Genomic DNA, 26,476 nt, shown 5'->3' with positions numbered 1-26,476 from the left:
ACCAAGGGTGAGTGACAAGTTTTCATTTTTGGGTGAACTATTTCTTTCATATTTCACTGGAATGATGTAGGAATTTTACTTTCAGTGTTTCTGACAAATTAAAAGATATAAGCTAAACGTATGTGCGAAGAAATTAGGTGAAAAACATTATATTTATTTTCAATGCGTATTGATAAAGTAACATCATTCGTATGAAAGGAAATAATAACTGAAGGTTGTTTTGATTAAAATTCAGTTTATAAAAAATGGTGGTGAGGGAACATTTTGCCCCACACTTGGGGTAAAAGGCCCCTAAGCGGTTTAAAGTTATATCTTGTAAATATAGGGGCAATAGTTATAGTGCCAATTTGTCAACTAATGCAAATAATTTGGAGACAGCAAGATGCTTTTTTGAGTAACACGTTTAGATGATGCTTACTCAAAATAGCTACTTCAGAGAAATTCAACCATTTCCTGTTAATTTCAAACACATTTGAAAAACATAATTAGATATAAAATGCCTGAAAATCAACCTTTAGACTTCACATGCAATGATCTCATGGATCAGGAAAATTTAGCATTGCATGGTGACAAACAGGTGTTTCGGAAAGTTCTGTGGTAGTTTTTGTTGCTATTTAGTGTTTTGGGATAAAATAAAATAAATGGAGCCTTTTACCCCGTGGAGCCTTTAGCCCCATTGTACCCTATACATATTTTAAGCAAGTTTATGTTAATGTTCATTTTAAAAAGACTCTATGATCATCTTTAAATATTTGTATTTTTATTAAAATAATTGCGTGTATGAGCAAGAAAAGGCGGACTCTCGGAATGACGGTCAGCTGAGGATACAGAGAAGGCAAGCGAGTTTTCACATGACAGTTTTCACAATTGACAGTTGTCACAAATGACAGTTGTTGCACGTATTTCAGTTTGGGGTGCGAGTCAGGAGGCTGGTTCTGTTCACAGCTTCATGATTACCTGCTCCCATCCTGGACACGTCTCACTGTCAAGTCAAGTCAAATTTTATTTCTATAGCACATTTAAAAACAACAGAGCTGCACCAAAGTGCTGTACAATATTACAATATGCAATTTAAAAGCATTTAAACAGACAAGGCAAAAGACAGGTTTATACATATAGCACCTGATATAATTCATTCAAAAGATTCATATACAATCAATCAAGCAGTTTATTTAAAAGCACTAGAGAATAAATACATTTTAAGAGCCGATTTAAAACTTGTTAGTGTCGGAGCAGACCTCACAGCGAAGGGCAGACTGTTCCAGAGCTTAGGAGCAGCGTCAGAGAAGGCCCGACCACCCTTGGTTTTGCAGCGAAAGCGTGGAACAGTTAAAAGAAGCTGATTACATGATCTAAGATTTCTTTGGGGAGTGTACATAGTCAGTAAATCACATATGTATGTTGGTGCAGCACCGGATAGCGCTTTGTACACCAAAACTGCAATTTTAAAATCAATTCTGACCTTAACTGGGAGCCAGTGTAAAATTTCTAAGACAGGAGAGATGTGATCTCTATTTTTTGTACCAGTCAGAAGTCTCGCTGCAGCATTTTGAACAACTTGCAGACGAGTGATTGTAGATTGAGGCAGACCACAGTACAGGGAATTACAGTAGTCCAGTCGTGATGTAATGAAGGCATGGATTACAGTCTCTAAATCTTTTGGGGACAAGAACTGTTTTACTTTTGCAATAGATCTCAATTGAAAGAAACTGCCTTTTACCACTGAGCTGACTTGTTTTTCAAAGTTAAGTACCGAATCTAATGTAAATCCAAGATTCCTTACATGAGGTCGAACACTGACAGGGAAGGAACCGAAATTAAAAGTAGCTGAGGAGCTAGGTGGGCCTAAAATCAAAATTTCGCTCTTACTTTCGTTTAATTGTAAGAAATTGTTTGCCATCCAGCATTTGATCTCATCAAAACAGTCACACAGGGCTTCCAGGGGATAAGACATATCGTTTTTTGCCGGTAGATAAAACTGTGTATCGTCAGCATAACAGTGGTAGGATATTCTATGTTTCTCAAATATGGCCCCCAGTGGCAACATATATAGTGAGAAGAGAAGCGGGCTTAAAATGGACCCTTGGGGCACACCACAGACTAGGGGAACAGATGCAGAAGTAAATTTACCCATATTTACTGTGAAGGTTCTGTCTTTGAGATACGAGGCCAACCACTGTAAGGCCGCACCCTGAATCCCCACCACTTTTTCCAACCGATGCAACAGGATACTATGGTCGATAGTATCAAAAGCGGTGCTTAAATCTAGTAGGACAAGCACTGCATGCGATCCGGTGTCAAGGATTTGCAAAAGGTCATTATTGACCTTCAACAAGGCAGTTTCTGTACTGTGCATAGATCTAAAACCAGACTGAAAAGTATCTGAAATATTAGATGTGCCGAAATAAATATTCAACTGGTCATGCACGACTCTCTCTAGAAGTTTAGAAATAAAAGGCAACTTTGATATAGGTCTAAAATTATTGAGGAGAGATGGATCTAAATGAGGTTTCTTAAGAAGAGGGTGAACTACAGCATGTTTAAAACTAGCGGGAACAATTCCAGTCGTTAGAGAACTGTTAATGATATCTGTTACAGTTGGACTCAAGGTTTCAAAAGCTTCCTTAGAGAGACAAGTAGGGACGATATCAGACTCACAACTGGAAGATTTTGCCTTAGAAACAATATCAGCCAGCTGAGAAGAGGAGATAGGATGAAAACAAGTTAAAGAATTCATCGGTGAGCAGGTCAAAAGTGGATTATATATTGCTGGCTTTATTGAACCCTTGATCGTCAAGATCGTCAAGACTTTTTCATGAAAAGACTGTGCAAAATTCTCGCATGTTTTCACTGTGCACACTCCGGCAGTGCCACATTCAGCATTTCACAGCAACAGTGAATGAGCCACCATTAACTTATAAATGAATCAAAATTTCATTGGTTGCTCCATGTGTCAACAGTCTAATGGCATTTTTTTTTTTTTTACTTGATTCTCAATTGGAAAACTTAAAGGAAAAGAAAAAGAAAAGGAAAAGCAAAGCAAAAAAGAAAAGCCATTGGCAAATGGCTTTAAATTGCATTAAAAAGTGTTTAAAATACTCATTAATGTCCTCATTTATTGCTACATTTAATGACATTTTTAAACATTAATTAAATAAAAACATTTGATTTATTCAATTGTCTATTTTTTTCAAATTAATAGATAGATAATTTATTCCTTAATTCTTTTTTAATTGGCACTCCTGGGCTTCAGAAGGTATGGATTGACAAAAGAAAAGGAAAAGTCAAACAATAAAGAAAAGCAATTGGCACATGGATGAAGAAAAGGAATTGCCAAATGCTTTTTAAAATGCAATTTTAAAGGTGCATTTAAAAAAGACTTATTAATTTGCTGTTTTATTGCTAAATATAAGTACATTTAAAAGTGTCTATTTATTTGTCCATTTATATATTGGTTTATTTGTTCAAATGTTTTACTTCAAATTAATACATCGATAAATTATTCCTTCATTATTTTTTAAATGGCACTCCTGGGCTTCCATAGATGCTATCTTTAAAAAAAAAAAAAAAAATATATATATATATATATAGGTGTGGTAGTAAAACAAATTTTAGTGCTGTAAGCTTTGGTCCTGATAATAGTCAACCAATTTAATCTTTTTTCCAGGTGATGTTATTGTGAGTGTTAACGACACCTGCGTGTTGGGTTACACACATGCCCAGGTTGTAAAGATCTTTCAGTCCATTCCAATTGGCTCCATGGTCGACCTTGAACTCTGTCGGGGCTATCCTTTGCCCTTTGACCCTGATGACCCCAACACCAGCCTGGTGACCTCTGTGGCCATTTTAGACAAGGAGCCCATCATCGTCAATGGCAAAGAGAGTTATGACTCACCATCCAGTCATGGGAGTGAAACGGGAGGTGGCAGCGGTAGTTTAAACGGCTCTAGTGACCCTCAATGCCCTCACAGCCCTTCGGAGGAGGTGGCTTCCAATGGCTCTCACGGTTATCCCAGTGATGTGGTCACATTGGCATCTTCGATCGTAACCCAGCCCGAGCTCATTACCGTCCACATGGAGAAGGGTGACAAAGGATTTGGCTTCACAATAGCAGACAGCCCCTCTGGAGGAGGCCAGCGAGTGAAGCAGATAGTGGATTACCCGCGATGCAGAGGGTTGAGGGAGGGCGACATCATCATGGAGGTCAACAAGAGGAACGTGCAGAACCTGACACACAATCAGGTGGTTGACCAGCTCAGCAAGTGCCCCAAAGGCAGCGAGGTGACCATGCTGGTGCAAAGAGGTAAGCCTACAAAGTAATTGTGTTTTTTTATTATGTTATAAAATGTACTTGTTGCAGCGAAAAACACGATGCCGGAGAATGCCGGAAAAGAGAACTTTCTGGAAGGGATGTAGAGAGAACAAGGTGGCATACCAAAAGAAAGAGTGTAAATAGCCTCACCCTTAAATGGCACAGATTCTTTATGGATTGTCTGATGGATATTGCACACAAAAATGCTCAGAGCTGGCGGAAATGGCCAATTCCAACCTGATTGGTGTGTCTAAGTGGGTGGTTCCTCACCAGAATACTGTAAGCAAAGTGGACCAGACTTTATGCCAAAGGCTAAACGTCTTTCTACATGAAACTAGTGTTCTAAAAAATATAGAAGATTGCACAAGCAAGGCAAAAGTTAGAGAGAGACACAAATTCAGTCAGTGAGTGGAGTGTTTCTGAGTCATGCACAAGGGACGGAGAGAGTGACAGGGAGAGGTGCAGATGGAGACCGTCTCGGGTGGGAGGTCAGTACCATTCATGAATATGGAGTGTGTGACTCCTGCTTTTCCCTTGATGGCCACCAGTATCAGCTGTCTGTAAGCCCTACCTGAAACTTGCATATGACTCTCTCTATGTCTTGAATATTGGGGAAGGAAGTTGGAAAAGTTGGAAATGTCAAGGATGCCTGCGACTGGTGGAAATCCGCTGCCTTTTTCAGACAGTGACACAGGAGAGATGACTAATAGATAAGACACATGCACAGACAGAAAAAGAGCGTAAAAGAAACAGAGAGGGACAGATGAAGAGAAAGACTTGTGTGAGTAAAAACATTTAATTCCAGCATTTATGAGTCAAAGCAATCAAAGTCCTTGTACATAAAAACTCATTGCCTGAGAGAGAATTACTCCAAAAGTTTTGCACACACAAATCCCAAGGCCTTTCAGAACCAGCTTCAAATTCCTGTTTTGCCTGTCTTAACAGCAATCCGTTAGAGCCTGGCACTCTGATTATTAATTTGATGAATTGAAAGCACTTTTATCTGTCCAGTGTAAGTGCTTTTAACAGGGCCAGGAAATTGCTGCATGGCAATTGCAAGGCCAGAACTTGTTGTATTAAAACATCCCCATTTGTCATTCGGGACAGTTACCAGCGTGTAAACAAAAGTGTATGCAGCGCTTGTATCTTTTATGGCTCATCAATAGAGCTGGCACCTAGAGTCACGCTATTTCGGTAAAGCAAAAAGCTATGTTGTCCTCCAAGGTTTGATTGCCTACTGAACTGATGTAGAATAACTTTTTGCTGAAGCTGTTTGTTGTGTAATTTATGCACAGGACATGGACAGACATTGCTTTTTGTAGGTATAACATAATGTAACTTTCTGAACTCAAAACATCTTTCAGTGTTTAAAAACACCATCTATTGAAAATAAGCTGCAAACACGGCTCATTCTGAACTTTGCAGTTTTCTTTCGTCAGACAGAATACATTTACATACGAATGCCCATATTTACACACCAATGACACTTATTCTGTGGCCAAAATGTGTCCTGTCCAGACAATGACAAGTAATAAGTAGAAAGTAGTTGTTTATCCTATTATTCCTGACACCAGAAGAACTAAGGTTGAGTGTAAATAGTGAAAAAGTTCACCAAACCTTGTGCTGGTCCTTGTGTGTAGCACCTAGCTCTATGCATATCCTTTCAAAGAATGTCAATGTTAGAAACAAAGGTTGTTTTTTTTTCCAAGAGGTTGCTGATCATTTCAGTCTGTCTTTAGACAGTTTGTGTGGCACATTTCAATGCAAATTGATTTGTACACCTGTCACAATGTAATGCATGTGGCTGTTGTTGAAAGAATGGGCTGTACTGGACCCAACAGCTATTGCGCATCATTGGTAAAAGCTGATACACACCAGACGCATTCCCTAATTTATGTCAAATGTGTCAGGATGTTATAAGTATTCTCTGTGCTCTCACCTTTAATTGCTGGCCTTGACATCAGGCAGCAAACCCCCCCCCACCACCCACCCACACACATCCTCACACATACATACATACCATTCCTTTTCATCAACACCCACCCATCAATGGTTTACCAATTAGGGGATAGTCAGAGGAAGGATATAACTGGCAAAGACATGATTTATATCTCCTCTTTTAATCACACATAAATACACATAGACACAAATATTTGCATGTGATGTCATCCAAGAAAGAAATCACAGCTATTAAAACATATGAAACAAATTTATTATTGTAGGGAATCAACTATCTCTGTTGGTTCCCTGTCTAATTGACTCATGTGTGTATATAAGTATAGATCAAATACATGGATATCGCATGTGCTTTCATAACCTGCCCCTTTTTTGTCAGATGCATGGTTCAAATACTACAGTATACCACAGGAATAGTTGCACATTTTACTCTCAGGTGAAAACACTCCATTAATCTTTGTGGCTTTTCACGCTTAAAATTGTGAAATTGTCATAGTAAACCCTGGATTAACACAATCCATCTGGTTCCATAACCCGGGGTTAGTAATGAATCCCTTTGTAGTCATGTTTTGAGATTCCATTCTGTATATTTGTAAAAGCTTGGTTAATATTTTTTTTTTTTTTAGGTTAATGACATTGATATGGCTAAATACAGTATGCAACGTGCACACAGTCTGCTCTAATTGTCCATCTGTGGAGATGTCAGCATGTCAATCAGCTGTGGTTGTCCTAAAAGAATGGTTCACCTAACATTGAAAATGTTGTCTCTTTTCAATACACTGGTAGTGTATAGTGCCTCACTTCAAAGCTCAAAAAAAGACCCAGAAGGATCATAAAAGTAGTTCACGCGATTCATGGGCATTCAATAGTTTTTACCAGACATAAGATTTTCATTTAAAAAGACGTAGTGACTCACCTCAATACAGGTGGCGGAGGACGACTCTCAGTTGCCTCCACGTCTGAGACAGACAATCCACGCATCTTATCACGTGGCTTGTTTAGAGCGTTACCGTGGAGACCTAGCGCGTGGGGAGGCATGTCAATACTTTTTAATCCAAAAAGACATTTCTGATTTTTTCTCACCAAAGCCAATACATCAAAATCGTGTTTCTTCAGAAGACTTGGAATATGACGCATATGTTGCATGGAATACTTTTATGATATTTTTGGGTAATTTGTTCTGCAGAAGAAAGTCACACAGGTCTTTTGATCACGCCTGTAATTTAATAAAATTAAGTCAAATTGGCTGTCGATCAGCGACACCTATTTCAAAGGTGTGAATGTGCTAATGGTGAATAATTGCATCACTTTTGGTACAAAGGGGCCATTTGTCTGTTATTTGTCCTGCTTTTTTGTGTCGCATTTGGTGTGAAAGGGCCTTAACTCTGCTCTGGAGGATTAAAAAAGGTCAATTTTGTCTCTCTGAAGAGTATATGTGTGTGTGATTATGTGTTTACGCCATTGTGGGGTCAGTAGCACTGAAAAGCTTCTTTCTTGAAACTTATATTCACTTGAGGGAGGCAAAGCTTGCATCATCTAGAAGACAATTCCTGGGGAAGAGGAATGCTCCAGCTATGGAGAACATGATGAAATGAAAAGGTGTATAGTGCTATCTGATCTCCTCTCTTTATGAGTCATCAATCAGCATTGGCAGCACACGTCTCGACATCCCTAGCAGATATGAAACAAGTTTCAGTTCAGGCATTGGTTTGTCATTGATTAGCTGTTACTCCAAACAACCAAATGAGTGTGTTAAGGCTGGTTCACTCGAAGAGGGAAATGACAAAGCCAAGCAAATTGCAAAATGTGAAACGATTTATACCAGGAGCGAAACAAATGTTTGATGGGACAAAATACCTTCAATTGTTTGAACACATTTTCATCCCTGGTATGAATAGGTTCATTTGAATCTATTATATCAATATAAAGTTGTGGCAAATATTTGCAAATAATTTGGCTGGTTTGCACCTCAAACATTGCATAATTGACCAGTAAAAAGGACCATGCTGATCAACCAGCGCCAATAACGCACAAACTAGCATAAGCAAGTCTTGTGTCCAGATGTCCTCACAGCAATTTCCTCTTCATCACCTAGTTCACTATAAAATCACAGCTGACTTTTACTGTCCCATCACCAACAGTAGGTAGAGGCTCTTCTTCACCTGTCTGCTTCTGTGTTAAAGTTCCTGTCTGTTCAGTTTGTCAGGGGTATTTATTTTACACTTACTTATAGATGCCTTGTATACATCATCGCTGTTGAGACACCGTGGCTCGTTTTTCTTTTCTGGCTAGACAAATAAAGCGAGGGAAATATGAACTACAATGAATAGCAGTGAGAACAAAAGGAACTGATTTAATGTTTTTTAAAGGATGGATACTAGCAAGTTTTTCGCACACTTTGTATCAAGTTTTGCTGACTGGTCCAACAGCAATAATGAATGCCATTGCAGACAAACATTCGGGAAAGCAGTAGACCAATGGTTGTCTGGCTCAGGATCAAATCGGGAAAAAAATATGTGGTTAAATAAATAGGAGAGTGGTTGTTGGAATGATAGAGCGACCATCTATTCTCAGACTGCTCACCCTTTGGCTTCCTGATGGGGTGAAGCACAGAGCCCACCAATCACATGACATCACACCTTGTTTCCATGACGATGCTCTGCTGCTCTTTGCGGTAGGGTTTCCTGTTAAAATGATAAAACGGAGGCGTATGTCTTGCACACAACATGTAAGCACACGTACATGGCTTAGAACAAATGCCAGCAAGCAGTGAGGACCGGCAGACAAAGATACACAAGGGTTTTTTTAGTTCAATCTGAATCGTATTCTTTCATTATCAAGTCAAGTCAAGTGGTTTTTATTGTCGTTTCAACCATGTACAGTTAGTACAGTACACAGCAAAACGAGACAACGTTCCTCCAGGACCATGGTGCTACATAAAAACAACAAAGGACCAACATAGGACCACATGAGACTACACAACGAAATAAAATACCTATATAAACTACCTATATATACCTATATAAAGTGCACGTGCAAACATGTGCAAAAAGTACAGGACAGTACAACAAATTACTGACAATGAACAGGACAATAGAGTAGTGCAAAAAGATGACAGTTTCTAAAAATGTAAACATAACATACTATGTGCCCTTTAAAGATTTTTAACTGGTATATTTGTGTGGATCTAGTGAATCGAGGGAAAATCTAGGGAAAGTATTAGATTGTGTGTGTGTGTGTGTGTGTGTGTGTGTGTGTGTGTGTGTGTGTGTGCGCCTTTGTGTCCACAGGGTCATGCTAAAACCAACTCATGCCCCGTCACCTCTAATGTTAGGCCTTGTCAGTTAAAGAGAATTCTCAAGTACACAGTAACAAACATACACACGTAGTCTTGCATTGCTGCATAGAGTCCCTACGCTGTGTTTACTGCTTCCTGCACAAAATTAGTTCATTGAAATTTCTCTGCAACGTCATCAAACACAGTTAGCACTTGACTTGGGAAGATTAGGAGTTAAGTGTAAAGAAAAATTGCTATTCTTTCATATATCTAAATGTGTAGGATATATCTGTGAATCTATAAAATATATATTATAATATATTTAAAATTATATATAACTCAAAATCACTAAATTAATTGGTTAATGACTGTTGCCATGTTTAATATGAAAATAAATGTGATTTATTTATAATATGCTTGTGTCTTTTAAAATAGATAGTTCACACAAGAATGAAAATCCATTATTAGTCATTATTTACTTTACTATAAACTGTAAGATTTCTCATTGTCTTTCTTTCTGTCTTTCCATGGAACACAAAAGGAGACATTTTAAAAAGTGTTCACAGGGCTTATTTGCCATATAACAAGTGAAGAGTAAATAACGATTTACATTTCATTCTGTTCAACACACAAAGTGATCGTATGGCTCCAGAGGACTTGGAATATAGTGCATGTGATTTTACTGTGGTTTTATGGTGGTTTTGTGTCCTTTTTCAAGCTTTACAGATGGGAGTCACTATTTACATCATGTGGCAATAAACCCTGTGCAGACTTCTTGATATTTACAAAAGAATGGAATTCATATGGTTTCAGAGAAAAATGAGGGTTAGTAAATAATGACAAGTTTTTGATGACCTTTCCATTATATGCTTATTTAACCCTTGGTCAATAGCATTGTAACATCTCGTGGGCATCATATCCGCAAACAATTGCATAAAAAACCACATTTACCTGAGATTAATTAAGATGAATAATAACAGCAGACCCTCAACAGCTTTTCCCCAGCTTTTATTTTAGCCAAACTTTGTGTAGGTGGTGCGCAATGACTTGTGGGTAAATTTCTCTTTCCACTTCCTATGAAGTATATCAATACCCACTTGTTTCCTATACCAGTTGGAGTGCCCTTTGCACTGTCTATATGCACTCCCTTCAATTTGGAATCTCACTTAAAGGAATAGTCACCCAAAATGGAAAATTTTCTCATTTACTCACATTAATGCCATCCTAGATGTGTATGACTTTCTTTCTTCTGCTGAATACAAACAAAGATTTTAGAAGAATATTTCAGCTCTATGTGTGAGGAACCATGTAATATTCATGAGATCAGTCTGGCAGTATTGGCTGTTTGGAGCATACTCCATGACTGTGGTTCTGTACCCTCATACACACCACACCACAGGCTTTGTCTGTAGCCACTTGTGGAAGACTTTCATTCCTATGTGTGTCAAGCTCTGTATCACTGACAGATGGTCCTGACCATCAGAGTCTGTTCCTTTCTGCCCGGATGAGGAAGGGGGGTCCAATACAAAGCCCCTGCCCTCCTCATGCATAAACTCACATGCACGTGCACAGCGTCATAATCTTGCTAAACCTTTTTATTAGTCTCCTCTGTGCCTGACAAGACTCCTGTTGAGTCTGACCTCAGACTTGTGCCTGTCTGATTGCCAGCCTAATATTCAGCTCCTTTAACACTGTTATGGAGGGAGCACACACATCATTTGGGTTTTATTAATTGTGTTAGTCACTGACACCAATGATATTGAAAGTAATATTGAATGGCTTGTTCTCTTCAGCTTTATTTAAGTTGGGGGATATGCAGGATAGTAACACGTGTCCTCCTCAATATTCAGATTAGTGGACCCCAACAAACAAAGAAGGGGTATTACATCACCTGGAAGGGGTTTATTTTGTGATCATGATTGGTTTGACTGTACATTATCTCACTTATTATATGGCTAATTACCAAATAATTAAATAAATGGAGATGAAATGTTGATTAGAGTTTAAATTATTTTGTTAGGCTATGCGATAGGACAAAGACACTGGAGTGGAATGAGGATATGAATCTAGAACAGATGTGTAGGAACTCTGTTTTCTCGGAATCAGTCAGTTATGTACGGTACAGCGCTCATTATTCTGTGCAAAAAAATAAATAAAGTATTTCAGAAAGCTGTGTAATAATAATGAAGTTCATCATGAGAGATCATGAAGTCCTTTTACCTTGTCACTATATCTTCATAATATGCATTAGTGGATTTGCAAAAGTGAGCTGAATTATTTATCTCAACTTCTGAGAATTATGTAGAAGTGAAGTATAATTGATCTCAGTGAGTAGTCTCTTCCTTGCCATTCTGCTCAACCTTGTGAATAAATAACCAATCTGTTGAGATGTTGAGCTCATATGCTATCAGAATTACATATAGGAGGGGTGGAAATTGCAATCGCACCTTTAGTGTCTTGAAATGACTTCAAAGAGTATGACTATAGGATTTGAATTGGGTCCCGGAGTTTATGAAGCTCGATCACAGTAAGAGTCATCCAGTTTGAATACATTTGCCACATTGTTTGCTTATTCATTCAACAAGCTGCACTACTTTATGGAATTCAGATAAAGCCATTGTGTTCCCTGTAAAGTGAAAAGGATTGATTGATTACATGGTATTAGGCATATATATATATATACATACATACATACATACATACATAAATAAAAGAAAAAATATATGTTTTATCATGTCATCATGTAATTACAAGCTATGATTTTATATTTATGATACCTAAAATTTATGATACCTATGATTTTCTTTCATGGAATACAAAATGCAAATATAAATAAATAATAATAAAAAATAATATATATATACACTCACCTAAAGGTTTATTAGGAACACCATACTAATACTGTGTTTGACCCCCTTTCGCCTTCAGAACTGCCTTAATTCTACGTGGCATTGATTCAACAAGGTGCTGAAAGCATTCTTTAGAAATGTTGGCCCATATTGATAGGATAGCATCTTGCAGTTGATGGAGATTTGTGGGATGCACATCCAGGGCACGAAGCTCCCGTTCCACCACATCCCAAAGATGCTCTATTGGGTTGAGATCTGGTGACTGTGGGGGCCATTTTAGTACAGTGAACTCATTGTCATGTTCAAGAAACCAGTTTGAAATGATTCGAGCTTTGTGACATGGTGCATTATCCTGCTGGAAGTAGCCATCAGAGGATGGGTACATGGTGGCCATAAAGGGATGGACATGGTCAGAAACAATACTCAGGTAGGCCGTGGCATTTAAACTATTCCCAATTGGCACTAAGGGGCCTAAAGTGTGCCAAGAAAACATCCCCCACACCATTACACCACCACCACCAGCCTGCACAGTGGTAACAAGGCATGATGGATCCATGTTCTCATTCTGTTTACGCCAAATTCTGACTCTACCATCTGAATGTCTCAACAGAAATCGAGACTCATCAGACCAGGCAACTTTTTTCCAGTCTTCAACTGTCCAATTTTGGTGAGCTCTTGCAAATTGTAGCCTCTTTTTCCTATTTGTAGTGGAGATGAGTGGTACCCGGTGGGGTCTTCTGCTGTTGTAGCCCATCCACCTCAAGGTTGTGCGTGTTGTGGCTTCACAAATGCTTTGCTGCATACCTCGGTTGTAACGAGTGGTTATTTCAGGTAAAGTTGCTCTTCTATCAGCTTGAATCAGTCGGCCCATTCTCCTCTGACCTCTAGCATCAACAAGGCATTTTCGCCCACAGGACTGCCGCATACTGGACGTTTTTCCCTTTTCACACCATTCTTTGTAAACCCTAGAAATGGTTGTGCGTGAAAATCCCAGTAACTGAGCAGATTGTGAAATACTCAGACCGGCCCGTCTGGCACCAACAACCATGCCACGCTCAAAATTGCTTAAATCACCTTTCTTTCCCATTCTGACATTCAGTTTGGAGTTCAGGAGATTGTCTTGACCAGGACCACACCCCTAAATGCATTGAAGCAACTGCCATGTGATTGATTGATTAGATAATTGCATTAATGAGAAATTGAACAGGTGTTCCTAATAATCCTTTAGGTGAGTGTATATAATATAATATATATATATATATATATATATATATATATATATATATATATATATATATATATATATATAGGCCTATATATGGTTGAGAAAATGTCAAGAGTACATGTCTGCAAATTCTAGGCAATGGGTGATTACTTTGAAGATGCTAAAATATAACAAAGTTTAGATTTATTTTGGATTTAATTCCCATAGTTCCATTTATGTTAATCCATAGATTTGATGACTTTTGATGATGTTTGATGACAATTATTCTAAAATATATATATAAAAAAAACATTTTGACCAGTAGTGTTAGTGTGTGTGTGTATATATATATATATATATATATATATATATATATATATATATATATATACACATAAACGGATCAGCCACAACATTAAAACCTATGACAGGTGAAGTAAATAACATATATTACCTCGTTACAATGGCACCTGTCAAGGGGTGGGATATATTAGGCAGCAAGTGAACAGTCAGTTCTTGAATTTCATGTGCTGGAAGCAAGAAAAATTGGCAAGCATAAAGATCTGTGCGACTTTGACAAGGGCCAAATTGTGATGGCTAGACAACCGGGTCAGAGCATTCCTTAAACGGCAGGTTTTGTGGGGTGTTCCCCATATGCATTTGTTCGAATTTTCCAAAAGTGATCCAAGGAAGGACAACTGGTGAACGGGTGACAGGATCATGGGCGCCCAAGGCTTACTCATGCGTGTTGGGAGCAAAGGCTAGCCCGTCTGGTCTGATCCCACAGAAGAGCTATTGTGGCACAAATTCAAAACCGTAATGCTGGCCATGATAGAAAGGTGTCAGAATACACAGTGCATCGCAGCTTGCTGCGTATGGGGCTGCATAATTGTAGACCGGTCAGAGTGCCAATGCTGACCCCTGTCCACCATCTGAGTTATCTACAATGGGCACGTGAGCATCATAACTGGACCATGGAGCAATGGAAGAAGGTAGCCTGATCTGATGAATCATGTTTTCTTTTTGATCATGTGGACGGCCAGGTGCGTGTGCGTCTTTACCTGGGGAAGAGATGGTAGCAGGATGTACCATGGAAAGAAGGCAGGCCGGCGGAGACAGTGTGATGCGCTGGGCAATGTCCTACTGGGAAACCTTGGGTCGTGGTATTCATGTGGATGTTACTTTGGCACATACCACCTTCCTAAAAATTGTTGCAGACCACATACACCCCTTCATGGCAACGGTATTCCCTGATGGCAATTGCCTCATTCAGCTGGATAATGTGCCCAGCCACACTGCAAAAATTGTTCAGGAATGGCTTGAGGAACTTGAAAAAGAGTTCAGGTTGTTGTCTTGGCCTTGGCAATCCAATTGAGCATCTATGGGATGTGCTGGACCAACAAGTCCGATCCACGGAGGCCCCACCTTGCAACTTACAGGACTTAAAGGATCTGCTGCTAAAATATTGGTGCCAGCACTGGCACATATACACATAGTATTACTGGGAGGATACATGTTTGGAGGAGGCAATATGATGGTAAAGCAAGCACAAGAATGCTTATGATGGGGAGAGAAACAGAGGAAAGTAGTGAACGCATGAAGATGGGAGAGCGAGGGTAATGCACATCGTGGCAAGGAGGGGGAGGGTGAAGAGAGAGCGAGAGAGAGAGAGAGAGTGGAAAAAAGAAGCTCAAAAGACAGGAGAATCGAGGACGGGGTCTAGATGCAGGATCCTTCGGCAACAACATCACGAGGGGCAGGGACGCTGGAAGATGGTTTCAGTAAGGGGGGAACTGACTGTTGCCTATAATATAATGTTCAGTATCTTGGACTCCTTCTCCATGGGTAATAGCTTAGCACCTGTCTGGGCATAAGCACCTCTCTGTTTCTGATTTTGTGTCTCGTTCATTCTTTCATTCTCTGTCACTCTCATCTTTTTTTTGTTTTCCTCCCTCGTGCACAGTGTCAGGTAGGTTTAAGTCTGTGGGGTCTGCTTAGAATTGGATCAGGTTTATGGGGGTTGTTCGCTCAGATGTGGATGGTCCGTGGTGCCTTCTTTACAACGAGAAGAGTGATGAAAAGAGAAAGGGAGAGAGGGCTGCCGCTGCATCGCACGCCCTGATTGGAGTTATCCATCTGTCCTGGGATTGCTTTGAGATTTGTGCCTGTGGGGAAGGTGAAGTTTTTATGCACGCACAATTAACATTTCTCTCTTTGCTCTCCTTAGGGGTGGCACCTGCGAAGAAGAGCCCCAAACTGGTGAGTACAGATGTTTTATTTTTGCTCCATCACCACTATCCTTTTTTTTCTTTCTCTCTTTTTTTGATACCCTTCTTTATGAGGTTTCCCAATCATTTGGCTCATTGTCTGTCATTGGTTTGGCAAAAGGGTTGTTTCTGGGTTCAATACAAGTTAAGCTCAATTGACAGCATTTTGTAGCATTCTGTTGATTCCAACAACACATTTTTTTTCGACTTGCTCAGAATCGAGGTTACAATGAGGCATTTACAATGGAAGTGAAGTGAATGGGGCCAATTTCTTGAGCGTTGAAAGGCATAATTTTATAAAAGCACTTGCATTAATTCTTATGTTAAACATTTTATTATTTGAGCTGTAAAGTTGTTTAAATTGTAATTTGTATTGTTTTTACTGTGTTACCTGTAATACCTGTAATATTCCTTTAAAGAGATGCTCTAGAGATTTAGGAGGGGGTTTATAATGCTGGCGGCGCTGTGGCAAAGAGATTCTTCACTTCTACACAAATGCTCTTGAGCTTTAATCTTCTTTTGGAGGACCTATGTGGTATGAGGTCAGGGAATAGTGTTCTCCCCTGGGAGGAGAATTGATTTGATTGGTCACAAACACATCCTGTATGAAAGCCCTCTAATTATTTACTATAACAATGAAGGCAGCAGGTTACATCCAGGGAGCTTCATGGAAAGAATAGCAATCAGATGTGGTGATTTTTAATCTGGCTTTGCTTTTCTCTTGCACTAGACTTATGATGAGAGATCGAAGGTCTGAAATAGCTCAGAATATCTATGGAGAATGGAAATGGCTGCCTTGAGTTTTTCTACTTTGTTGAAATGGAATCCATGTTTGTATGACTCAATGCCAGATGAACATAGTTCATTTCTGAAATGGCCTCCATTTTATTTGGATGAATATAGCTGTTTATTGAATTGTGGTTTGGTTTTATTACTGGATAGGTGTTTTTCCTGTCTAGATTTCAATCATATGTTGTGCTGGAGTGAAAAGCATTTGGGGTAAAGGATAAAAAAATAAATAAAAATCCAGATGACTTCATAAAGTAGAGAATCATAAAATTAAAAACAATTAAGTATAATTTAAACATCCTTATTTCACCCCTCCCATGGCATTTTGTGTAATTAAAATATGATTTGCTTACACAGAAAGAACAAATGTCTATATTTGGATTAAATATTTACATAAACATGTTCAAATAATTAAAAGTATTTATATAATAATTATTTAATCAAGCAATATCACACCAGCAAGAGCAGTTTATCATAGCCGTAGTGATGTTGTGAACAACAGCATGATTGTGATATTGCTTTTATACAACAATTCAACAAGTTAATAATTTCAATTAACTTTAGTTTTAGTTACTTAGTGCCTACTTCTAAATAGTTCTTAAAGAAGCCAACACATTGAACACAAGTCGCACACTCATTCATTTACAAAGAAAACACCATCAGTTCGAAACCAGTGTTTTCGAGCTAATCCTTTAAGAGAATGAATCATTCTTGTTCATTTCCATTGTTTTGCTGCCTTCTAACAAATCAGTTGAGTCAATGACTCACTCATAACATAAAAGACACCTATTTGATGCCAGCTGCAGGCATGAAGATGTAATCAACAAAAATGATCACTGAATGAATCTGTGAATGAAATCAAAATGAACAATAAATAAAAATCCCCACCATTGTTTGAATAGCTGCAAACACGGAAAAGCAGAGTGATGCAAACAATAAAGCTTCCCAGTGCTGTTATACAAAATAATAACACTTTTGGAACGCTGCTTGATCAATCATTTCCGGGGACCAGAACTAACTGTTCTATAACTATTATGGAGTGACTATTTGCACTAGGTAAAAATGGCACCTGCCACACAGCACGGCTAATTGCACTCCATTAGTCTGGTGGAAACACAGAAATTGAAGACAAACTGCACCCCCTAGTGTTGCTGAAGTGGCTTGGGGTGTAACTACAGTGGTTTCATGCAGTTAATATTTCCTATATATATTATAACTTATATACTTGTATATTATATTACTAATAAATAAAAATGAATATAAAGGTTTAGTTCCTCACTGTGATTTGGTCAAAGTGTATATCAGTGAGTCAAGAGAGAGGTTTGATCTGGGTAAAATTAACCATAGTTTTACTATAGTAATATTGTAGGAAACATGTTTTTGATGGAAGACATTTTTTTAATGCAGTTAACCATGGTGTTACTAAAATAATATGGTGTTCATATAGTTACCCTCTTTAATTTAGTTGATACTATGATTTATTATGAAATGCCATGGTGATACTATGGTTACTGTAGTAAAACTATGGCAAATTTTTGTAAGGTATGGTTAGGTTTAGAGGTAGGGTTGGCTATAGGGTGTCTGTGGGACTCTAAATAAACTCAGTAAACACACTTCAGTGTATAGACCCTATAGTGTACAGTATTTTAGTATTAAAATAGGGGTGCAAATAGTATCTCTCACAATTTGCACTGCATTTTACACTTAGTGCAAAGAGCCTCTGCCGAACTATTAATATTAATTGGAATAATTCAAATTTTAATTACTTTTAATTGTAATTTAACGATGGTGAAAAAAAGGTGAAAACTGGACACTTGAAGCCAAAATATTAAATGATTTATATAATATATGACAGAGAAAACATCACCAGGAGTTGTTTTGTAGGTATTTAAAAGAGGTGAGCTTGAATTATAGTTTGCAAATTAAAGAATACCTGAATAACGGTTGATTGTGTTTGTTCAGCCCTTGGTTTTATTGAATGTTGATGCCAAATTGGAATGCCCAATTCCCACTACTTAGTAGGTCCTCATGGTGGCACGGTTACGCAACTCAATGCAGGTGGCGAAGGACAAGCCTCAGTTGCCTCTGCTTCTGATACCGTCTGTCAATCTGCGCATCTAATCGTGCCTCGTTGTGCATGACACCGTGGAGACTCAAAGCACGTGGAGGCTCATGCTACTCTCCACGATCCACACACAACTTACCATACGCCACATTGAGAGCGAGAACCACTAATCATGACCACGAGGAGGTTACCCCATGTGACTCTACCCTCCCTAGCAACCAGGCCAATTTTGTTGCTTAGGAGACATGGCTGGTGTCACTCAGCACACCCTGGATTGGAACTCGCGACTCCAGGGGTGGTAGTCAGCGCCAATACTCACTGAGCTACCCAAGCCACGCTGTGTCATTCTCTCCTTAAAACCCCTTTCTTTTTTATGTTTTGCACATTCTTTCTCATTTCTCTATTGTTTGCTTCATATTTATTCAGTTACTTTGTATTAGTATTGTTTGAAGGTCTAGATCAGTGAAAGATATGGTCAATATTCAAGGTGATGTACTAAATGTTCACCCATAAATTATAATTCTATCATTATTTAACCTCATTTTGTTCCAAACCCATGTAAATTTCTCTTTTGGAACACAAAGACATTTGGCAGAATGTTAGCCTCAGTAAAAAAAAGAGCAGCATCAACTTTCCTAAAAAGTCCTTATTAAAAAAAACTAAAAAGTTTGAAACAGTATGAGGGTGAGTGAATGGTGACATTTTTTGTATGGTTTACTATCCCTTTAAAGGAGCTAAGGTGGTTTTTGCTGTTTTCTATTTTATCTTTTCATTCATGCTCTCTTTTTATATATAGCAACAGTTGGAGCGTAAGGACAGTCAGGGCAGCTCCCAGCACAGCGTGTCCAGTCAACGCAGTGTCCACACTGACTCCCCCCTCCACGCCTCCCAGGTCCTGCTCAACGAGTCGGCCGCTCCACCTCCCCCCTCCCAACCCCTGCCGAGCCTGCCCCAGGACCCTCCGGTAGACGGAACTCTCCAAAAGAAACCAGATCCCTTCAAAATCTGGGCCCAGTCCAGGAGCATGTATGAAAGTAGGCGTAAGTAATATGGGATTCCGGTGGAGGGTGTGTTGGGAATTAATCACTTGGATCTATCCCTCGTGTGTGGTTAGTATTGGGGTATTGTATGGTCGGTTGGTTGGTTGATAACAGCAGCCAGAAGGAGAATATGACAAACTCTGGGAACAGGGTACATTTAATTGATGATTATGACATCTTGACTGTCCTTTTAACATTTAAATAACTAACCAATAATAAAACTAACCTTTGGGGGTAAACAGTGATTTGCATGGTTGGATTGGTCTGTGTAGGATCTAGTCAGTTGTCACCTTATGTCAACATGATTAAAGCTCATTTTAACACTGGATTCACATAACAGAGACATTTCAATTCTCATATAAACCAGACTTAAAATATTCACAAGTAGTTATAGGCTATAGTCTTTCAATATTCTAAGAGTTGTCTAGAACTAGCTGGCAATTAGCCGTTGGTTTGAATCTGCCGTTGTTTGTTGTGATCAGTGAGTTGTGTTCAACATTCTTACTTCCAAAGCTATTCATTAGCCTTTCCCGCTCTTTCATTCCATTACTTCGCTTTCCTCAACTCACTCACTTAGAGTGAAAAGCTCACATGAACTGTGAGGCACTTCTGAGCAATTACACTCTTCCTTGCCATCAGTGTGTTCACATGCTTTAGCGCACTCTAAAACATGCCTTTTGACAAATGTGCATATAATTGGTAGTGGTGGAAGACAGTGAATCCAATACTGCTTTCATGTATTCCAGAGTATAGGGGCTAATTAGCAGGAATATCCTTCAGCGGTCGTTAAGCAATCCTGCTTTTAGGTCAGAAAATTTGACTAACTTGAAGTGTCTTCATTGTCTCTGCTCTCATTTGGGTCCCTCATTACTAAAGTTCCTTTGAAGGAACAGTTCAACTAAAAATTACAATTCTGCCATCATTTATTATCCTCATGTTGTTCCAAATCTGGAGATATTAGGCAGAATGGTTAGCCTCAGTCACCATTCACATTCATTCCATCTTTTTTCCACACAATGGAAGTGAATGGTGACCGAGGCTAACATTCTGCTGAGGCCCACATTCACCCATTTTGGGTGAGCTATCCCTTTAAGATCAGGGATGTTGGGGCAATTGGTTTTGCATTCATGGAAAGAGAAGCAGGATTTGCAAACAAAGTTGGCTTGAACTATTTCATTGGTGCTCAGTTATGGACTTGTTACTCAGGTATTATTCAGGTAATAGCATAGGGTTTCCATCAGGGATCATTCAATATTTGTGTTTGCACAGATGATTTGCAGTTACAGACCTTGAGCGGAAAAAGAGGTAAACCAATGATGTTTGATTGATTGGCACAAATTGAGTTCAGTCTGAGTTCTGGGCAGTAGCCTTGAGTGGCTTCAACACAAATCAATGTAAGTCCATGCCATAATGCAAAATTTATAGACTGCCACAATCGTTCTTGCTGTTTAATGGGGATATAATGATGTGTGGAAAACTCTTTGCGGCTGCCATTTTGTATGGCTCTGGAGCCAAGCTACTTCCCGTCTCTGTTACAGTAAATTGCTGGACATCCTGTCCTGGCTGGTAAGACTGGAGACGGACGTCCTTGTGGCAGCTAGCTGCATCACACTTCCAGCTGTGTTCCAATAGTCCTGCTTAAACCATCATGCATTTGCTGGTGTTTTGTTAGTCTAGCTGGTGAAGTATGTCAATCCAGGAAGGTTTGTTTTTCTGCAAAAAAATAAAATCTCACTCAGTATTTTATTTTATTTTTTTTATTTTTTTTTTTCAGTAAAAATGATCTAAACTACATTTACTTGAGAAGTAAAACGGCATACGATTAAAGGAATATTCCGGGTTTAATACAAGTTGAGCTCAATAGACCCCATTTGCAGCATAATGTTGATTTATCACAAAAATATTTTTTTACTTTTTATAAAAAAGCAAAAACCTGGGTTATAGTCTGGCACTTAAAATGGAAGTAAATGGGGCCCATTTGTAAATGTTAAAATGCTTACGGTTTCAAAAATATTGCCACAAGACGTAAACATTATGCCTGTTAACATGATTTCAGCATGATAAAATCGCTTACTAGTTATTCGTTGCAATGATGATGTACTGCTGTAAACCCTAAAATCCTAAAATGATTGTAAAAACAATGATTTAAATAATTTTATAACCAGTTTTAACAGAAGAGTTAATGTAAGTGCTTTTATAAAATTAAAAGCTTCACATTTCGTCTTTGAAATCCTCTAAAAATTTGCCCCACACATTTTTTTTTTTTTGGTAATCAACATTATGGCACAAATGCTGTTGATTGAGCTTAACTTGTTTTAAAAAAATTATAATCTTAAAGACAAAGGTTCCAAAGAGGTTGTTTTGCTGCGATGACATAGAAGAACCATTTTTGGTTTGGTTTTGAAGAACCTTTTTCTAGTCCACAAAACCTTTTTCCACTACATAGAAACTTTTGTGCAATGGGAATGTTCCATGTATGTTAAATGTTCTGCATTGAACCATACATGCTAATAATGAACCTTTATTTTTTAGCATTTTGCTTAGAAGTAATTTGCCATAGATTAGATTTGAAATCAAACAGTTGCCAGTAATTGCCATAGAAGAAACTGTTTGAAAATAAACTTATTCTCCCTTTCGAATTACATTTTTTCTTACAACATTGGCAAATACTTTAAGCGTAGACTTTTATACATAAAACACCAGCACACCAGCATCCCATGTCTAACTGACAGTGGTGGAGTCAAAAATTCTGAGCATTTGTTGTTTGCAGACACTAATCCAAATCTGCTCTTAAAAGTAAACTCTCTTTAAAAATATCCAGTAAAATCCTACTTCAAGTTCCCGCAGAGACCCATGGTTCCCAGCGGTGTCTTACTTAACAGGAATAAATGTCCCTTGACAGAACATCATGTGATGCACTGGAGAGCTACAGGTCAATAATGTAAAACCCGACAGAATGCTGATGTCTGCAGGGCTTGAAGTCTAAAAGAGGGGGAGGCTATGCTGTTGCTCATCCTAGCTGATTTGACATGGGAGTCCTGTTGAAGACAAGCGCTCAAACAGTGTTGTGAGCTCAAGGGCACAGCTGCTTCAAAAGATCTCTAGATTCTCTCTTCTGCTTAAATTGATCTTGTCATTCTAATCACTTTCCCAGTTGGAATACCTGTCAATCAGTTAATCATATAAATTAATTTAAGCAGGGTAGTCATTATATGACAGCTTCATTTTATCCATCAAATCAGTTGTGAGTACTTAAGGTGTGGACTAATTAGAAAACAAAATCTACATGTGTGAGAACTACTGTGCAACCATCAAAGTGACATTGTTACCTTTTCTACCACCTTGAACAAGAAGTAATTCTTGAGAGAGAGAGAGAAAGAGAGAGAGAGAGAGGGTAGAGGGTGGTATTATAAATCGCAGCACATGCGAACAACACAGGTGAATTGATTGTGGTCTTTGGCTATTTTTCTTCTTTTCCAGTACCTGATTACCAAGAGCAGGATATTTTCCTGTGGAGAAAAGATACCGGCTTTGGATTCAGGATCTTGGGAGGCAATGAACCTGGCGAGCCGGTGAGTACAAAGACGTTTTTATTAGGTCGCATTTTTGCTGTTCTGGAGTATTGTGCATATTAGTTTGTTCGTTTATTGCTATTTATTGTATTTTTTTTTTTTTTCGTTCAATCAGTCAGTTTTGTTTATGAATATATAATTTACTACTTTTTAATTCTAAATCATAAATTTGTCAATTTAGTGTAACACCTTAAAGGGATAGTTCACCCAATAATTCTCTCATCATGCCATCCCAGATGTGTTTGACTTTCTTTCTTCTGCAGAACACTAATAAAGATTTTAAAATAATATTTCTGCTCTGTTGGTCCTCACAGAGCAAGTGAATGATGACCAGAACTTGAAGGCCCAAAAAGGCAGTATAAAAGTAATCCATAAGACTCCAGTGGTTAAAAACACATCTTCTGAAGTGATATGATCGGTGTGGTTGAGAAACAGATCAGTATTTAAGACCTTTTCTTTAACTGTAAATCTAGACTTTCAATTTCACTTCCACCTTATGCTGTGGATAAGCATAAGCCACCTATTGGTTGGAGCTGGTCAAATCTGCAGATTGATAGTAACAAATTACTTAAATATTGATTTTTTTCTCACTCACACCTATAATATTTCTTTAGAAGATATGGATTTAACTACTGAAATGGTGGAGTCATTTTACTTTTATGTAATTTTTGGACCTTCTAAGTTTTAGTCACAATTCACTTGCATTGTGAGGACCAACAGAGATGCGATATTCTTCTAAAAATCTTAATTTATGTTCTGCAGAAGAAAGAAGTAATGCAAATCTGGGATAAGATGAAGGTGAGTAAATGATGAGAGACTTTTTATTTTTGGTGAACTATCCCTTTAAGAATGCTCATCCTGAATTGCCAAACATCTTTGCTGAGAATGCAAAAATATATTTATTAAATAGTTATAAATCCAGAAAGACATTTTTCTTTCTCTGAAGCATGTGTCCAAAAACACTCTTTGACAGTAGCAAAGGTGCCTGGCATACAGTATATAGAGCTTTTGAAGATTTTCCTAATGTAGTAATCCAAGCTTGGCAGAGTTTTTGGCTTTAGTCTTCACAGCCTGCTCATGATACATTTCTGTGTAAAATTTTCAGCGCACATTACAAACAGTTTTTGGCAAAACACACATCTTTTGCTGTGTGTGTGTGTGTGTGTGTGTGTAGGTTGACAAAAGCTTTGATGTCTGTAGCACTGCCTCAATCAGTCAGAAAGTATCTCTCAGACCTCCAGTTCTTCCTTTTAATGAGGCCAAGTTATATCTTTGAACTGATGAGCCAGTGTCTCGAACTGTAGTCTATGAAGAATGATTTACAGAGTTGCTCACTTTGCTTGGCTGGTTGAGGGATGGAATACATTCCATAGAGGCTTTACTGGATGAAGGACATCTCAGTACCACAAGACCCAAATTAAGCACAGGAATTTGAGTGTTTCAGTGAAGTGTTTGAACCTCTAGAGTTAAGCTCAGTTTAGTCACGACAATGTTGTGGGTTGTGAGATGTTTTTTAAACACGTATGCTAACTCTCTCTTTCTTGTCTTCCTCTTCCACTCTGCTCAGATTTATATTGGCCACATTGTGAAATACGGAGCTGCCGATGAAGATGGGCGCCTGCGATCAGGAGATGAGCTCATCTGTGTGGATGGGACGGCTGTTGTGGGTAAATCCCATCAACTAGTCGTTCAGCTCATGCAACAAGCTGCAAAACAAGGTCATGTCAACCTGACTGTGAGGCGCAAGACTGGATATGCAAGTAAGTCTTTCATGACCAGAAAAGGCCATAGTAGGTGACCAAATTGGAGAAATTGCAAAAATAAGTATTGTTTTCAAACAGCCTTCCGAATAAGTGTCCACCCACCCATCTGCTGTTAGTCAAACAAACAGATAGTCCTACCTCCTACTAAAGGCATTGGTTGAGTCAGTGATAGCAACGACTTGACCACCATGTCAGTGAATTTTGCACGGACAGACCCCACTCATATTTTTTTCAAGGAATATTCCAGGTTTAATACTTTGTTACATAATGATTACCACAAATATTTGTTTCGAATCGTCCCTCCTTTTCTTTTCTTTTTTTAAAAAAGAAGCAAAACGCTGGGTTATAGTGAGGCACTTACAATGGAAGTGAATGGGGCCAATCCGTAAACCTTAGAATACTCACAATACATAAATAATTTACATGTTAACATGATTTTAGTATGATAAAATCACTTACTAACCTTTTCTGTGTGAAGTTATATCCAATTATACAACTTCATTGGCATGACAAAATAACGCCAAGAACCCTAAAAGCCTAAAATGACCGTAAAAATAAAAATTTAAACAACTTTTCAGCTCAAATAATAAACAAGTTTTAATGTTAGAATAAGAGAATAAATAAGGTCTTTTAAAAAATTATAAACTTCAAATTTTTGCCTTTTAAACCCATCCAAATATTGGCCCCATTCACTTCCATTGTAAGTGCCTCACTGTTGTTTTTCAAGAAAAGGAGGGAAGAGTCCATAATTTTTTTCTTTTAATTAACATTATGCCACAAATGCTTAACATGTATTAAACCCAGAATATTGATTTCAGAAAATTTAAAAATTAGAGATACTCTGAGTTGTGCTACATCCTTTACGTAATGGCCAGTATGACTAGTGAAATTCTGAATTATACAGGATTTTGCGGTCTGATTATTTATTCCTATCAGACAGACTTTATTTAAATGAGAGTTCATGGCACAAGATAATGAGTGTATGCCCGCTGACTCTGACTATTAATCGGTGCAGGGCTTTGGGTCCCATATGTCAGCTCACTGATTACCCTTTTATACTGATCCAGGATCATCTGCAAGTCCCAGCCGAACCATAGTAAGAGAGCTGGGCTACATGGTTCTGGCATCCTGGGAGAATGCTGACTTTTTACGGATCCGAGACCAGCTGCTTTTACCTAATTATGTACATTTAACATTAGAAGATAAAGAATAGTCAAGCCACCCTCATATCTGTTGAAAGCAGTTAAGTTTATAATTTATCTCAATGGTAGTTGCTTGACTGTTGCAGTACCACGCAGAAGTGTACAGCCACAGGCACATGTTTTTATGCCAATTACCTGAGCCATATGTGCAATGTAACTAACCACTCTGGAGCCACAAGA

At 38.4% G+C, this 26,476-nt stretch overlaps 1 protein-coding gene across 6 annotated transcripts in view; it reads left to right on the top strand.

The window, feature by feature from the left end:
* The window catches only part of LOC127633069 (membrane-associated guanylate kinase, WW and PDZ domain-containing protein 1-like), a 186,611-nt gene that overhangs the window by 140,749 nt on the left and 19,386 nt on the right, over positions 1-26,476 (top strand). For 5 of the 6 annotated variants that reach the window (XM_052111938.1, XM_052111942.1, XM_052111940.1 and 2 more), the window contains 5 exons: positions 3,668-4,303; positions 15,826-15,857; positions 19,516-19,759; positions 23,240-23,331; positions 24,899-25,091. In XM_052111938.1, the coding sequence (XP_051967898.1) occupies positions 3,668-4,303; positions 15,826-15,857; positions 19,516-19,759; positions 23,240-23,331; positions 24,899-25,091 (1,197 nt within the window). The remainder of the gene's footprint in view (positions 1-3,667; positions 4,304-15,825; positions 15,858-19,515; positions 19,760-23,239; positions 23,332-24,898; positions 25,092-26,476) is intronic. The other variant, XM_052111939.1, reaches the window with a different exon arrangement.

Source organism: Xyrauchen texanus, chromosome 39, assembly GCF_025860055.1.
Source record: "Xyrauchen texanus isolate HMW12.3.18 chromosome 39, RBS_HiC_50CHRs, whole genome shotgun sequence".
Lineage (NCBI taxonomy): Eukaryota > Metazoa > Chordata > Actinopteri > Cypriniformes > Catostomidae > Xyrauchen > Xyrauchen texanus.
This window is presented reverse-complemented; position numbering and strand designations above follow the sequence as displayed.